General features: G+C 40.1%; 1 protein-coding gene across 1 annotated transcript in view; it reads right to left on the bottom strand.

Annotated features, from left to right (window-relative positions):
• The window catches only part of LOC111588473 (uncharacterized), a 57,830-nt gene extending 40,024 nt beyond the window's left edge, over positions 1-17,806 (bottom strand). The window contains exons 1-17 of the mRNA XM_023298884.3: positions 17,671-17,806; positions 17,539-17,557; positions 17,033-17,293; positions 16,431-16,691; positions 15,100-15,369; positions 14,540-14,803; positions 11,892-12,010; positions 10,655-10,796; positions 9,580-9,843; positions 8,516-8,776; positions 7,957-8,217; positions 5,277-5,531; positions 3,781-4,041; positions 3,433-3,696; positions 1,616-1,876; positions 1,279-1,539; positions 201-458 (exon numbers count right to left, since the gene is read on the bottom strand). Of these exons, the coding sequence (XP_023154652.3) occupies positions 201-458; positions 1,279-1,539; positions 1,616-1,876; positions 3,433-3,696; positions 3,781-4,041; positions 5,277-5,531; positions 7,957-8,217; positions 8,516-8,776; positions 9,580-9,843; positions 10,655-10,796; positions 11,892-12,010; positions 14,540-14,803; positions 15,100-15,369; positions 16,431-16,691; positions 17,033-17,293; positions 17,539-17,557; positions 17,671-17,733 (3,745 nt within the window). The 5' untranslated portion in view covers positions 17,734-17,806. The remainder of the gene's footprint in view (positions 1-200; positions 459-1,278; positions 1,540-1,615; positions 1,877-3,432; positions 3,697-3,780; positions 4,042-5,276; positions 5,532-7,956; positions 8,218-8,515; positions 8,777-9,579; positions 9,844-10,654; positions 10,797-11,891; positions 12,011-14,539; positions 14,804-15,099; positions 15,370-16,430; positions 16,692-17,032; positions 17,294-17,538; positions 17,558-17,670) is intronic.

Raw genomic sequence — 17,806 nt, 5'->3', positions numbered from 1 at the left:
TTAGCGCATTTGTTTTGTCCATGTTTTTAAAATCCTGACTGACCTCCACACATGAATACACACTTGCACAGCTGAATTCACTGTTTTCAACACATAAACCACTTTTGCTCTTAACTGTCTTAAAATGAGTTACTGAGTTTAACCTACAATCATCTTCATTGTGCTTCTAAGTAAACTAAAAAACAGAATCTGCTCTCTACCGGTTGTTAGATTGGTTCTGGCGAGGAGGGAGCTGTTGCACTTTCCATCTCCTGCCAGCACCGTCACAGTGTAGTCCTCCCCACACTGCAGCTGGCTCAGCTCACAGGAAGTGCCGGGGGAATGACAAGAGTCCATGTGTCCGCTGGCCTCGGCAATGACGGTGTAGTTATTCGCTCCAGCGCTGGCTCTCCAGGTCACCGTCGCCACACCAGAGAGGCAGTTCAGTGAAGCAGTCACATTTGTCGGGTCACAAGGAGCTGCAGGTTAATAGAGAAAATCGGGATTGTGACTCGATTAACTCAGTAGAAAGCATTATTTTCGACTTCAGTTGTTGCCAGGTTTGGCCTCATTGCAGCGGTGACTTTAGATTTATTGGCTGTACTTTGAGCTGGATGCTGTCAGTGTTTGCCAACTCATGAAACATGCAGCAACTACATCGAAGCTTTAAAATGTTTTAAACTCATCTTCATCCTCAACAGAAGGTTCACAAAAAAACTGAATAAAATTTTCATTGTATTTGATTGGAAACCAAAAACAGCGCTTAATTACTACAGAGATAAAATGTTATACAAAAGAAATAATCTGAAATTAAGTAAACAAAAGTTTGTTCTGTTTTTAGCGTTTTACTGACATTAATTTATGTTTTAAATATTGTCAACAATCCCATAAAAAGACCAAAACCAACGATGTTAGTCCGTCTCTGGTTGCTCCCCAATGTCTGCAGCAATCTGCCTGAAGCCCCCTGATTTCTACTAAAGATACAAATCTTTAAAAACAAGTCACAAATATGTAGTGTTATTTGATTATTTCAAAAAAAGGCTTAATTAAAAAAAAAAAGGACACTATAGTTTGATGCACTCAAACAGGACTAAAGAGGGCATAAATTGGATCAAGACAGTGAATGAACATATCACCGGGTGCAACATGTGGTTAGTGATATGTTTTTAGTATTTTTGAGCAGCAGTGGAGCTCAATGACACATTTCATCACTGGTTTTGGTCCTTCTATGAGGTTCAATGACAATGACAAAAACACAGCCTTACGCTGCTGTCCAAAATATACCAGCTGCATATTTACCGGTTGTTGCTGTCATCATGGCGCTCTTTGAGCTGTTGCACCTGTCGTTGAGGGCCACCACCCTGTACATGTAGGTCTGAGCACACTGCAGAGCAGGGAAGTGGCAGCTCTGGTTAGCTGTGTGACAAGAAGCAGAGGATCCTCCTGCTCCGTTCAGGGTGGTGATGTAGGACTGTGCACCAGGAGCTGCATCCCAGGATGCTTTCAGCGTGTTAGTGGAACACTCCACCATGCCTTGGACCTTCATAGGAACACAGGGAACTGCAAAAGAAATGATGTGGCTGGTGAAGAGGCAAAGCACAACTCCCTGCTCTGATGATTTAACTGATAAACGTACCTGAATTTACAGTCTGTGGGGGGCTGCTGTGTCCTTCACATGTGCTGCTCATGGGTGTGACTGTCACAGTGTACTGCTGTCCACACTGTAGATCCCTTATTGTGCAGCCTGACCCTTCTGTGACACAGCGAAGCACGGTGCCATTTGCAGTCACGGCGGTGACGCTGTAGTTTACCGGCATGGATCCAGGCATCCAGCTGACGGTCAGTGTGTTGGTGGTACAGCTGAGGGTTGTGTTCACATTCTGAACAGCACAGGGGGCTGCACAGGAGGGAAAAGTTACACTCAGTCTAGGTAGTTGTTGCTAAATGATAGATTTAGTTTTTTGGGCCACTTGATGGCAGAAAAGAAATCTATTTAGTAGCTGTTGTTGAGGTTTCATTTATCTCACAATTGTACTCAACAAAGGGTATTTTGTCAGCTGTAATACATTATATATGTTTCTATTTCGGGCTGCACAGTGGTGTAGTGGTTAGCACTTTCGCCTTGCAGCGAGAAGATCCCTGGTTCGCGTCCCGGCTTTCCCGGGATCTTTCTGCATGGAGTTTGCATGTTCTCCCTGTGCATGCGTGGGTTTTCTCCGGGTACTCCGGCTTCCTCCCACAGTCCAAAAATATGCTGAGGTTAATTGATTACTCTAAATTGCCCGTAGGTGTGAATGTGTGAGTGATTGTTTGTCTGTATATGTAGCCCTGCGACAGACTGGCGACCTGTCTAGGGTGTCCCCTGCCTTCGCCCGAGTCAGCTGGGATAGACTCCAGCCCCCCCCGCGACCCTAGTGAGGAATAAGCGGTGTATAGATAATGGATGGATGGATGTTTCTATTTCCATTTGTATGTTCACAGTTGAAGTTAAACTAAATGTTTTTTGTTTTGATCTTGATATTAAGAGTTTGATTTTTAGGACCCTATTTGGGTTAGGGGTATTTGTTTTCAGTTATTGTCATGGTGGTGCAGCAACCTTCATGATGAGGTTTTTTGTTTCTGACCTTGAATTTTTATTATTTTGGCGCACAGGTGGAGGAGAGGCAAGCAAAATACTCGGAGAGAATATATAAACAATGGTTAAACTGTAAATCAACAAATCAACTTATTCATTTGAAACAGTCCCTGACCACGTGCTCTCATTTACGATCCACTTAAGCCAGTTTTTGTGCATTATCATCTGCTGCACATGAAACAAAGTAGCATGTGTGCTTAGATCTCCCTACCAAGTTGCACTTTTATTTACTTGTCATTGTAATTGTGCAGTTAAAGTACAGATCTCAGTCTCAACTTTTACACTAAAATATTTCAAATATAGAGCTAAAATATCATAATGAAAAGGTAAACTGAGCTGAGATGATGTGACAGAATCAATGCTTCAGATCTGCTACCAATAATATTGTTTGGGCAGGTGATGTTTTTGGATTTGGGATTTTGGGAAACACACAACCAGTCAAAGTTTGGACACCTTCTCATTCAATGCTTTTTATTTTTTTGTATTATTTTCTACATTGTAGATTAATACTGAAGATTAACACTTTTTTGTTTACGACATAATTCCATATGTATTATTTATAGTTTTGATGTCTTCAGTATTAATCTACAATGTGGAAAATAATTAAATAAAACCATTGAATGAGAAGGTGGGCCCAAACTTTTGACTGGTAGTGTATAAATGGAGGAGCAAAATGAGACCATTAAATGGAGTAAGGGGAAGAAAGAAGCTGAACAGTACAAAAATTGATGCATAAGTGAATGAGAGATGTTGACATGGATTAGTAAGAACGCATTTGGAGCAAACATGGAGCAAACTGAGGTGTTTCTGCCTCTCACCAGTGGTATGGATGACCGGCTCGCTGTCAGGACTTTGACAGTAACCATCAGAGGCCGACACGGTGAAGGTGTACTCCTCACCACAGTGCAAACCCTCCAGCTGGCACCTGAGATTCATTCCTGCATCACAGGTCACATTATGTCCGTCTGTACCCACTGCCCTGCCAGCGTAAGACACTGCATTGGGGCTGCTTTTCCAGGTTAACATGGCAGAGTTTCCGCTGCAGTTCACTGTGGCCATCGGCTTTGTGGGAGGACAGGGCTCTGCAGAGGAAGCACACAGGACACATGATGGTGAGAACATGTCCATACTCCTGTTAGAAAACGTGTTTTTCTGCCAGTGCGAACCTGTCAGCAGTTCCACGGTGGGGCTCTTCGTGCTGCTACAGGTGTCATCTACAGCGACCACACTGACATTGTAAGCTTTGCCACACATTGTGTCCTCCAGCCTGCACCATGTCATGTTGGATACACACTCCAAGCGGTTGCCGTCTTCATCCTCGGCAGTCACAGTGTAGTTTTTGGCACCACGGCTTGCTTGCCACATCACTTTCACGTAATTCATGCCACAGTTTCTCTTTACCGTCACATTAGTGGGCACACAGGGCACTGAGGGGGTGAAAACATACGATCAGCTCAGTACATTTAGATCCACCTGCAGCGTTCTGAAAGAGCTGACTGCAGTGCACCATCACTGTCAACGCATGCAGGAATGACCGTTTATTCTTACCTCAAAATAATGTTTACTTACTTAAAATACTTAATGAACAAATGAATAAAGAAACGACTAAAAGCCTTTGATCTAAAACAATTACTGTCTTACTTAGATTTCAGCCATATTTTTTCGTTATGTGTAGAAATCTAAGCTGACACAGAATGTGAATTCAAGCCCCCTTCGTCTGTTAAACCCCCTGAACCCAAAAACTTGATGGTGGCTTTGAAGGTGCATTGTGTTGTTCAGAAATCACTATCTTACTAACATACACTACTTAGATCCAAAAACAGAAGAAACTGTCTGATTATCAACTTTTTCACAGTGTTGAGCGACTCATCTTTGGCATGTCTTTCTGTCAGGAAAACCGACCAAATCGAGGCTTATAGAATAATCACAATATTCCATCAAATTTAATTTCTTCTGCTACACTAATTTTTAAAAAGACCTCTAAATATATAACCTTAATAAATCTATTATTAAAATATTAATATTTTGCCAAAAATAATTCTGTAAAAAACTAAAAATTCTATGCCACTTGGAACAACCAGAAAGTGGTGATGGACTCAAATTCAAAGATTTTTCACCTGAACTGGGTTGAACTGCAGGCTGTGTTCAAACAGAACAAAAAGAAATGAGGATGGAAGCAAATGAAAATATATAGTCAGATATCTATGAATGTGGGTAAACCAGTATTGTGTTGTATTGTAGGTATATCTAATATTGTGAACACCTGTGGGCACTTTGCTGTAATAAGTCATGAAAAAAAAATGGTGTTTCATTTTTTCCCCCTTTTTTTAAATTCATGGCATTCTATCATACTGCACAGAAGCCATTTTAAAGTTTTCTCTACTTCTTGCTATGGTTGTGCTCTGTTTTCATGGAGGTGCAGGAATTTATATTGCAAAATGAACCCACAGTGAGTTAAAATATAACGTGCAAAAAATGCCCAGAAAGTGATCGGTATTTAAAGGCTTTATACTAAATATTCAGATGTTTTTCTGGGAGTAAATTTGACAAACAGGACTAGTTCGTGTCAGCATCACTTGTCCAACTTCACCACTAAATATAAGGCACACAGACTAGTGTCTCATTAGAAATGAAAAGCCTTTGCAACATTAACTTCCCTCACCTTCCTTCAGGTTTGTCTCTGACGACAGACTGACACAGCTGCCATTGACAGACATCACCTCCACTGTGTACTCCTGACCACATTGCAATGTGTTCACGCTCAGCTTCGGCTCTGTGGTATTAAAAGTCATCTGCATGTTTCTATCTGAGATCACAGTGATGTAGCCCTCTGCGTTTTTGGTTTCATTCCAGCAGATAGTTGCTTCTCCGGATGTACAGTTCACACTGGCGTTCAGGTTGGCTGGACCACAAGGAACTGCACAGAGAGCAGACGGATGGGGGAAGACAGGCAGCCAACACATGAGATGGTGATTCTCGCAGTGTGAGCATACACTAAATTATCTACTATGGTTCTTTTTGTTTAAATCTGATGTTTCTGTCAGAGTCAGCACATGCAGGTTGTTAATTAGTGTATTAGATTCTCTGCTAGTGGAGCAAAAAATGAACACCGTAACTTGAAGGTGGTGCCAGAGGGAAGGCCATGCTGTTAATTCAAAAAAATTACAGAAGCCATTTGAAGAGTCACCTCAGCTTTACCTACAGCGAGCTAAACAAAACTACACTTTTGTAGGGCCGTTCTACATGACAAGGGTAAATAATAATGCAGGTACAATCTTACAGGTTCAGTTCAGTCAAATCACATGTAGCAGCCTCTCTGATGGATCTGAGTGTACATAAACTTACAACCTGTCTCTTTTTTCGTAATTAAAAGGTGTTATATTTAACTTTTTGTTCATATCTATACAATGCCGTTCAAAAGTTTGGGGTCACTTAGAAATGTCCTTATTTTTGAAAGGAAAGCATTTTTTTTCAATTTCAAGATCACATTAAATGAATCAGAAATACAGTCTAGACATTGTTAATGTGGTAAATGACTATTCTAGCTGGAAAAGGCTGATTTTTAACCCTGCTGTTGTCCTCATTTACGGCCACCAAAAAATATTATTTCCTTGTCTGAAAAAAATCCCAAAATTCTGCCAAAAATTCCCCAAATTTCTGAAAATGTGCAAACCTTTGAGGAAGAAAATTCCAATAATTCCTTAAAAGTTTCCCTTAAAAGTATTATTTAAAAAAAAAAAATCCCCCAAATATGGCAAGAAAATTCTTGTAAACATTTACAAAAAAATAGTAAAAATCTTCAAAAAAAATCCTAAAAATATCTAAAGTGATTACATATATATCAGTAAAACTTCTAATATTTTCTTTAAGAACATTCACAAAAAAACTAACCAAAATCCTGTGAATTTCGCTGGATTTTGGTTGATTTTTTTGGTGAATGTTCTTAAGAAACATTTTTAACATTTCTTTTTTTCCACCCAAAAAATTTTCAAAAATTTCCCAAAAATGTTGAAAATGTGGACATCAGAAGTTTCACTGTGAAAATTTTTTTTTTTTTCCACATTTTCAAACTTTAAAACAGGTCAATTTTGACCCACAGGACAACACAAGGGTCAATGGAATATCTCCATAGAGGTACAGAGGAACATTTCCAGAAACCATCACTCCTGTGTTCTAATGCTACATTGTGTTAGCTAATGGTGTTGAAAGGCTCATTGATGATTAGAAAACCCTTGTGCAATTACATTAGCACATGAATAAAAGTGTGAGTTTTCATGGAAAACATGAAATTGTCTGGGTGACCCCAAACTTTTGAGCGGTAGTGTATGTAGATCCACATAGGAGATACATTAAGAATATCTTACCAGACACTGTCCACAGTCTAGAACAGGGGTGTCAAACTCGTTAGTTCAGGGGCCACGTTCAGCCCAATTTGATCTCAAAGTGGGCCGGATCAGTAAAATCATAACATAATAACCCATAAATCACCACAACTCCAAACGTTTCCCTTTATTTTAGTGCAAAGTACATCCTGAAAATGTTCACATGAAATGAGCTATCGTTTTTACAAAACATTATGAATAACCGGAATGTTTTAAAGAAAAATACGTGCAATTTCAACAATATTATGCCTCAGTTTGTCATTTGAGTATCACAACATACAGATCACAGTGTCTAAAGGCACAAAACATTGAGATGCTGGTATCTGGTACTGAACAATGTAGTATTCTACAACTTGTCAAGATCTAGAAATCATTTTCATTTCCACATCTGTGTAGTAATCCTGATCACCTGAACTGACAAACCACACAAACTAAAGTGGGAACTATTAAGCAAAAGCTTAAGTTATCCCCCTGCATTGTAAATGTATAAAATGTATACGTAAAAAATACATAAAAGTTGTGGCAGTGCATGAACAATAGGGTTCCACCAAACTAAACTCTGTCTACTGAAGCTGGCGACTGACGTTTTATTGTTCAGTGTCCAGTGTCTTTAAATATTTTCACAGTAAGGATTCATTTTCACCTTTGTAATTTTTACACTTTGCAAAGTGATCCTGCGCGTCGGATTGGACCCTCTGGTGGGCCGGTTTTGGCCCACAGGCCGTATGTTTGACACCCCTGGTCTAGACCCTAATTTTAACTAATTTAACTTCAAAGGGAAAGCTAAATGAAAGGGTACATTCCCAATTAAAACAGTTAATAAATACCATGTTATCAACTATTTGTGTTCTTTATAAGCCTCTAAGCGTTTTATTAAAGCTTTACTGATCATATGAGAGACACAGTGAGTTGAAGGCAAGTGAGAATGTATACGAATGTTAAAGAGCAGAGGGGTCCTACCAGACTCCATGTGGATGGGCTCAGAGGGCATGCTGGGGCAGATGCCATCGTGGTAGCTGACAGTGACGGTGTACAGCTGACCACATTTCAGGTTGGGTATCGCGCAGCTGGTTGTAGTGGAGCTGCAGCTGAGAAGGCCTTGACCTTCATCCACGACGGTGGCGGTGTAGGAGTTCATGTTGTGTTGGCCATGCCATGAAATGAGAGCCTCATTGGCTGGACAGTCCAGGGAGGCAGTGAGATTATCTGGTGGACAGGCAGCTGGAACGACATCAGAGTGAAACAAAACATCATTAGGCTCAGATGTGTTTGAAAAGAAACACGTGTACAGAATTTAATAATGCAAATCATAATTTATGGCGGTAAAACATTCAGCAGATGTATGTACATAACAGAGATTTACTTTGTAGAAATGTGCAAAGTACAAGCTTGTTACTATTTTTGACACTTTAATCCCTAATGCTGGCTTTCCTTACACCTGTTATCATTTTTAAAACACATTTCATCAGCTTTTCAGTGAAAGAACCCAGGAAATAATGAATAAGCATCCTCACAGTACCTGTGTCTACGGTGACTATGTCGCTCACAGAGCTGTTGCACATGAAGTTGGAAGCAATGACATAGACTTTGTATGCGGTGCCGCACATCAAGCCGTCGATGTTGCAGGACATTTGCACGGAATTACAGCTATGAATGACGCCATCACTGTCCTCCGCTATGGCGATGTAGAACAATGCGTGAGAGAAAATGCTCCAAGTCACGCTGATGGAGTCGGTTCCACATTCCTTCACAGCTGAAATGTTCTGGGGAGTGCAGGGGACTGGAGGAGATGGAGGGCATAAATTGTTAATAATTCCAACTTTAAACCCTTCAGATCAGTCACAGCAATCACAGTGCAGGGACTCAGTCCATCCTGAGCTTAAGAATCACAACCATGGTTACTATGTTACTGTACGTTCTACAATTGTCTTCTGATTATTTTCTGGACTTTTGAAATACTAATTTGGTATACAAAACACTTTCCATGTGCCAAAGATAAAAGGTCTTCAGGGTGCTTATGTTGGCCAGGTAAAGTCATAAATCTTAATACATTTGAGTTATAGTGAAAATAAATCAAAAAAGCAGTAAACCTTCACATTTCTATCAAAATAGTGAATGTTTGTTTGATTAATTTGCGAAATATTAAATGATTAAAAATAGATTTTTCAGATCTTCATTCTTGTCACTGTAGAGAACTGAATTACTGAAACATTTATTAAAAATATAACATACAGCGGTGGAATGTAGCTGAGGAAGGAGATTTTTTTAATACTTCACTTGAGTTTGACCATTTAATGTCACTCCCTAAGTCATTTTGTACTTTTTGTTTACACTATGACATTTACAGTAATAAAAATGCCTGAATATAACTCCGCCTTTACTACTTACACATACAAGTGTTATTAATAACAACCTAATGTATGTTAATAACACTGACTACATATTGAGCTTTTTTAATGATACTTTTCGTATTACATAGCGCTTCTGCTCATTTAGTATTTTATAATGTCATAAGTACAACATATGAATAGTTCTTCCACCTCCCTGATGTTTAATAAACAGCCCCTGACAGCTTTTCCTCACCTGTCTCAGCCGGATGGCCCAGCATTTCTGGACTGAAACATTCATCATCATAAGCTGTGAGGCTGATGGTCAAGTGCTCCCCACAGTGGACGCCCTCCATAACGCAGCTGTTGGTTTGTGTGCTGCAGCTGTAGCTGCTGTTTTTCTTGTTGCCGGTGGCGTTCACGGTGTAGTGTAGAGCCCCCTCAGCGTGGTCCCACTTACTGAGCAAAGCTTCTGAGCTGCAGTTGGCTGATGTTTGCAGGTTCTGGGGGATACAGGGTGCTGGAGAAAGAAGAGAAATAAGAGAATGCTTTACATACAATTTGTAAAAGCTAAAACAAGCTCAAATAATGTTGTAGTAACAGGAGAAACGCATATTTATCACTGATTGATTTTATCATCTGAAAGACATCCCAGTAATAGTCATGAGCAGTTTTTTTTTTTGGCATTTTATCGGTTTTATTGGATAGGTGCAGTGAAAGAGAGACAGGAAATGGGAGAAGAGTCGGGGGAAGACATGCAGCAAAGGGCCGCGAGAGCGGGAATCGAACCCGGGCCAGCTGCGTCGGGGACCAGCCCCTGTACATAGGTCGCCCGCTCAACGCGTTGAGCTATACGAGCGCCCCAGTCATGAGCAGTTTAATGAGATTTCCAGCAGAGGGCGCTCTCACAAACTGAACCTGCAAAACATGTTTGACAGACGCACCAAAATGTGTTTCTGAAAACATTTGAGGTGAGAACCAAGCTCCCAAATCTGTCTTCATTTTCAATTTTCACTTTTTCTGAGATGTCCAGAGTCAGCAGATCCTGTTTGATGTTCCTGATTTGCATAAAGCGGACTAGACTTCATCTTTATGCAAATGAGGAGTGGGCAACGCCTCTCAAAATGCATTACAATATTGTCTGAATGCTTTGCACAGCTGCCCACATAGATAAAGAATAAGAAACGCTGATATGACTGGCTTGACGTGCATTAACTGAGGCCACTTCGGTTTAATTGCAGAATAGCTGCCGATCTGTAGACTCTCAGGCTCCATTTAAACAGCCGGTTAAATGGCTGGTTCCTTATAACTGCAGATGTACGTTGTCTTACCTGTGCGGATCCCCACAGTGGAGCTAATCTCACTTTTGCAGCCATCTGCGATGGAGTAGACTGTGAAGTCATAGTATCGTCCACACACTGTATGTGTGAAATAACAGGAGTTTTCTTCAGTCAAGCAGTCTTGGACCACTCCCTGGGAACAGAGGAATCACATCATGTTTAATACATACACTCTAGTCATTGCATCTTTAGAGGCAAGGTCCAATGCTCTGGAGAAAATAGTTATTTGTCGTCTTGCATAGAAGTAGATGAAAAAATGTACACACTCATTGCCCTTGCAGTGTGTCCCTTCATCGTGTTAGTGAATGGCGTTGAAAGGCTAATTGATGATTAGAAAACCCTTGTGCAATTATGATAGAACATGAATAGAAGTGTGAGATTTCATGGAAAACATGAAATTACCAGGGTCACCCCAAACTTTTGAACGGTAGTGTATATTCAGATTACAGAAGTCATCAGTGGTTAATTAATTGGGAATGACTGAAAAACCCAGAGGTTCTGCTGTTCTGGCACCTTTTACAGAATCAAAAGAGACTCTTCTAACCATCTGGATGAAAAAAGATTTTATTCAGTCCACCAAGGGAAAGTTCTTCAGTCTGTGTTTTCTTTACAGATACAAACAACGCAAGACTAACAAACAATTCACCTGAGGAATATTTTTCATCCAGATGACTAGAAGAGTTTAGGGGGTTATTTTTTAAACTGTTCACTGTTATTTTATAGATTATGCCTGTTCTGCTAAACTACAGATATTATCTATTACAATCACAGAAATAAGTATCGATCTACACGTTGATTGTAAAAAAGAGAGAGAGAACGAAACTGTATAAAATGTCCCCATCAAAATCAGCATTTTTACTAATTAAAATTAATTCCATTTTTTATAGAGTGTTCCCATAAAATCACAGTTTTACTGTAAATCTAAAATGTCATTGTTTAACAGATATTATTATCTTGGGTGTTTTTACAGTTTTTTTGAACGTGAGAGTATTCCACTGTTTTTTTCTGACACCCTTTCTGACGGACATTTTACGGTTTTTCTACAGACTTTTTTTACAGTGCAGTTTCGCACAAAGGCTGGAAACAAGGAAAACATCCAGCCCAGTTCTTTGAAAAGAAGATGGGATTAAGAAATGATCGATCTTATCTCATCATCTAACACTCAGTGACTTTTTTCATATGAACATGCTGATTATAAATAAAGCGTTTTGAATGCAGTATACGGTACCTTGGAGTCGACTGCCTTGGCCATGTAGTGGTCTGTGTAGTGTGTGTGATTCCATGAAAAGAGGATGGCGTGGCTGGTGCATTCTCGGACCAACATCAGGCCGCTGGGAGGACAAGGGACTATAGATAGGTAGGTAGATAGATAGATAGATAGATAGATAGATAGATAGATAGATAGATAGATAGATAGATAGATAGATAGATAGATAGATAGATAGATAGATAGATAGATAGATAGATAGATAGATAGATAGATAGATGACAGTAAAAACAAAATAAGTAAATGAGATTAAATATCAGCATCAAAGGCGAGCATCTCAAATCCCACTTCAGGTTAAAACGCCCTGATACTGAATATTGCGGTCCAGTGTTGCTTTTCACTGTATGAGGTTTCAGGTTTCATACACACACTGGCTTATTCTTAGCAGCACAATATGATAAAGACAGTGGCGCTCAATAGGAGACCCAATTTTCAAAGGAGACACCTACTGATCATTCAAACGTGTGAACTTAGACAGCAAACAAAACTTGGAAAGAAAAATCTTGTAAACAAGTTTTCCCAAATGACGCCAGACTGATATGACCCCAGCAATTCTGATTCTGAGGTAGAAACAACTGACGGTTTGATGATGTTTGTACATCTTGACCAAAAAAAGTTTCAAAAATCATCTAAATTGAACAATGCTGATCATATTTCCACATTCTGTGAATCAAAATACTGTAAAAAAATATTTTAATGATACACTATAATTGGAGGCTACAGAATGTCACCAACAGATCTATTATTACAAAACGGGATCTAATAATGCTGCCTCCTTGTTGTCGTGCCTTTAGACAAAAAGGTGTTATATTACCTGAATGAATTATTTCTGGATTAATTTCCAGGTATTAAATGGCTCAACGTGTAACAGGCACTTCAGAAAATCATATTCAGCGTCATCCAAGTCGTGACACCTTAGTGTGACCCAGGGGTGGGGCTGGACAGAATAGCTTGACCAGGCTCTCCAACAGAATGGAGAGATGTGAGATAATAGGATTATCTGCCTGCACAAAATAGATGGCAGGGTGGAGCACGAAAAATGTTTGCCATCCTAAAATCTAAAAGGATGGTGTCATTCATTTGAATGACACTGACTGAGGGGTTGGATTACCTTGTATTCTGCAAAATAATCACCAAATTTACTGTGTTTGGTTGCTAAGTGTAATCTGTTGTTTTTGTACATGGTTTGTCCATTTCTTTCCTGTTCATCTTTAAACATTGGTGCATCTGCTGATACTCATCTATCAGTTTTGCAGTGTCGCTGTGGTATTAAAGCTAGGCTAAAGTAAGTTTCACACATTTATCCTGGTTAGTCGGGATAGAAAACATGAAAAGTCTAAATCTCAGTCAGCAGTATTGACACCTAAAGCACTTAATCTACATCCCATACATGCAGCGCTTGGTTTATGGTATTGGTGTAAGTATTCTTCAATCAGCTTTCATACAACAGAGACTAAAGATTTGTTTCACTTGTAGTGTATAAACCTCTGATCAGCTTGTGAAAACAGTTGACTACTGTCTTCTGTAGCTTGTTTCTCTGTCGGAGCTCTGAGACATTGATAGTAGAAAGCCTCAGCGAAGAGCTAGCAGAGTGGAAGTTGCAAGATGTGGCCATTCAGCAGGCAGTGAGCATCCAATGAAAGATGCTACTGATGCTTTCAGACTATCTGAGCCTCTGCCGATGATTATACTGTTGAACGTGGCTGTCACAAGATGCCCACCTCTGTGACTCTACCATGTCCCTGAAATACCTCTTTAAGGGCAACCTGACACAGAGAGTCGGGCCTGATGTTTCTTCCCCTTGTTTCATTTTTAGTTTGGGTTCAGGGGGCAGACATGTTCCCTGCTTTCACAATCAGGCTCGAAACATTTCTCTTTGATAAAGCTTACAGTGCAAGCTGGATTAGTTGACCCTAATTCATCCCTTAGGTATGCTGCTATAGGCCTAGACTGCTTGTGGATTTCCCATGATGCACTGAACACCTCTCCCTACTTTCCATACATTTCTTAGCCTCCATTGCATGCTACTAACTTTGTGTCTTCTCTCCCGTGTGGTTTGTGCTGCAGGTGCGTCTTGATCTGATGCTACATGGTTTGGATCTTCAGTTACTTCTCCTCACTAACATCTCCAGAGCTTATTGTTCTCTTATGTGTTGTTTGCCTGTTTCTCTATACTATCCCTTTCTCTCGCCCCTTTCCCTTCACCCCAGCCAGTAGAGGCAAACGTCTGCCCTCCCTGAGCCTGGCTCTACCAGAGGTGTTTAATAAAATATTGTACGGTCCTCATCTCATTGCGTGAAACACTCTGAGATGTCTCATGTAGTGAACCGAAAATAAACAGAACTGAAATTCACGTTACTTCTGAAGTCACAAATAAGCACCTCTCAGTGTCGCATGCTAAACTTCAGCACTCTGACTCCTCCTCATTTACAGTGAGGTGGATGAGATAACGCTAAGTCACTGAAGGAAAACCATCCACTCACTAATGAAGTATTGACTCTAACTGTGGTTGATTATAAGAGGGTCACACTCTCTGCCTAACAAACTAGATCAAAATGTAACTTGGAGAAGATGTCAGTGTTTATTCATGTATTTATTTTGGGTCTCACCGGTATGGAAGGTGGCCGAGGTGGCGTTGACCATGTTCTTGCAGTTCTCTGAAATGGGCGTTACGTGCACTACGTAGATTTGACCACAGCTCATTCCGGTGATCCAGCAGTTGGTGTGATTGCTCGTACATGACATCTGTGTACCGTTTTCATTCATTGCCGTGGCCGTGTAGGAGTCGGCCCCATAAACAGCCAACCAAGACACCATGACAGAGTTAGAGGTGCAGGTGTAGTCCACCGATACCGAGGAAACTGGTGTCAACTCTGCAAGTAACAGTAGATTAAGTTTAGTTTAGCATAGATGAGAAACGCTTTACATCAGAAACAGTGTAGTAAACGAGGTCTTTGATGGGTAGTATGCTGTAAAACAGTCTCCTTAGATTTCATTTTTTCAGGTTTATGTTTATGTGCTTCAACCACAAGTAGGTTGTCAGGGCATCTGAATCCCTTTTTCCCTGAAGATCATATTCTGCATGTCTGAAAGGGACGCCTCAGAGAGAAAAGCTGACCTAGATCTTAATCACCAAGTTATTGATATTGGTTTGGCTCTGCTGACTCACTGTTGGTGGTGTACATGTATTCTGTGGGCTCGCTCGGCAGCAAGAACATGCTGAATGAGGACACTGCTATCAGATATTCGGTACATGGGAGGATGCCGTCAAAATCCAACTTGGTGTCTGAGACATTGTGCATAGACGGCTTGCTGGTGGGGTCATCGAGATTCCAGATGGTGACTTTGTACAACAGGACGTCCTCCACTGGCTGCCACGTTATTCTCGCCGTGTTCTGTCCAGTCTGTTCTACTGTAACACCCATCGGAGGTGATTGCACTGAAATCAGAAACAAGGATTTACTCAGGAGAGGAAGAAGATTCAGCTGATGATTCATGTCATCTTTTAGATCTCAAAATCTAAAAAGGGTCACAGTTGCCATTTTATAAATTCATATTCCACTATTACAGCCAATGACAGCTTAGACAGTCTTAATGCATCAATTTACATAAGAATACATCATACACATGTTTACCTATTTACTCAGAGGAGTTTCAAGCCATGATTACAGTTTGCACATTATAGCTGAAGTTTTAAAATGCCTGCCTCTGAATCTTTGGAGTCAAATTTCTGCTTCTAATTTGGTGACGACACCATGTCTTCCCAGACATATACAGTCCACATTACTGATAACTCACACACCTCACAGTTTCTTTCAGACCAATTTCATTTGAAGACAGTCACTCCTACAAAAGCTGCCCAAAATCAGTTTACCATCATCCAGAATCACCTGGAGATTGGTTACTGTATCGCTGAAATCTTGTGATCTGTGATTATAACCCTGTTTTATTTTATAGCAAATTCTGGTATCAACAATAATGATATTCCAAAACCCTGATAAATGCACTGAAATGCTGAGTACAGTTTTTGTGCTTGATTTAAGTATTTAAGTGAGAAACTAACACAAGATCTGGGACCTGTGTTGCAGCCACTTTAAAGGTTAAATCAGGGATCATACTGTAATGTTGTACATGTCTAGAACCCCTATTTAGGCCAATGCTGAAAATCAAGACCCAACTTTGAAGGAGCATTTTAAACCACAATTAACACTAGTGTTCTTATAATATTTCTAACCTACTGCTAAATCATATAACATTTCAGTGGGAGTTTATTGGCATGAGGATACGTGTAATTTAAGTGTTGTCGCTACGAATAAAATGCAGTAAAGCAAACTTATAAACTCTCCATCTTCTACAACTAATATGATTACTTGTAGCTTTTTGAATCACAATAAGGGGACATTTGTGAGAACATGTAAATCGTCTGAGTAATATCTTCTTTGATACATTTACTGAAAAAAGCAACATTAAGCTCTAAACGGACTGACTCGGATCACTCACATGTCCTGATGGTCCTCACTTTGCTTTTCTCTCCCTTGCCACCTTGGTTCATTGTGATTACGTAGCAGTCATAGTTGGAAGAGGGCTGCAAGTTTCCCACCGTAGCCGAGGTGTTGGTGAGGGTATAGTTGACCATTTCCCCAGTATCCTGAGAGTAAACCTCCAGGCAGTAGGACTCCGCCGAAGGTACCGTTTTCCACGTCACGGTGATTGAAGTGCTTGAAGATGCCCAAGAATTTAATATCTGCGATGTGTCAGGGACTGGGAGGAAAGAGCAGATGAAAATACATCTTTGAAGGCGCTACCTGGCAGCAATGCGTACGCTCAGAGCGCAGAGTGTCTGTGCGTAACGGTGCGTAACGGTGCGTAACGGCGCATCTCTGCGCGTAAAGACTCAGTTCTGACTGGGCTATGTTTGATATAGCTCATATGTTGAATAATTTATTCTCTAAACAACTCTTTTAGCAGCTCATTGCGTATGTTATCTATTATTCTTGAAGTGTAAATATGGCTGATCCATATTTTTAAAAATATATGTGTTCATTCAGAAATAATATTCTCAGTCACGACCACCAGTGTGGTTACGGCAGTGTTGGATTTACCTGTGATCGCCGAAGTTGAATTCACACACTCCACAAAGTAGAACATAAAAACTTTGAGAGTCACACTATATTCGGTCCCTGGTGTCAGACCATGTACATACGTCTCAGTCTTGTCTGGTGACATAGTCACCACAACCGGTGCAGAATCCGAAGAGTTTTTCTTTCGAAGATCCAAAAAATAACTTGTTGCCCCCGGAAATTTTTCCCATTTTACAAAAATTGATGCAGCGCTTGATGAAGTTGCTGACAAGATTTTGCAGCCTGAAAGAGATGGGAATACACTGAGACCATAAACTTTGTTGCTTAAGTTTACTGATCAAGAAACAATACAAATGCACTAAAACAACATAAGGGATTTTCGCCGTTATTACATTGAAGGACACAGTAACTTTAGTGATCCATTCTAGTCATAATATAATGCTCATTATTTTTTTTAAAAACCCAAGTCTTGCTAACACACATATAGGGTTTAATGTTGTTTAGACAAGCTTCCTTCCTTCTCTTACCTTCTGCACTATGGTGTATCTGTAAAAACACACAATTAGGTTAATCAGTAACATACTATAAGTATTTTGATCATTAGTTAGATCCATACACTTGATCAGTTTCACAGATTTTACCATAAAAAATCTAGTTACCTGAGATAGAGATACCAATGCTAACGAAAAGCCTATAGCTCCCAAGAATCCCATCTTTGACATTGAGAGCGGGATTAAAATTAGTTTAGTATACAAGGGAGTCAAACACAAAAGGTGAGCTGGATTCTTTTGAGCT

The sequence above is a fragment of the Amphiprion ocellaris genome, chromosome 2 (genome assembly GCF_022539595.1).
Source record: "Amphiprion ocellaris isolate individual 3 ecotype Okinawa chromosome 2, ASM2253959v1, whole genome shotgun sequence".
Classification (NCBI taxonomy): Eukaryota; Metazoa; Chordata; class Actinopteri; family Pomacentridae; genus Amphiprion; species Amphiprion ocellaris.
Note: the sequence above shows the minus strand (reverse complement) of the source record. Positions and strands in the feature narration are given on the sequence as shown.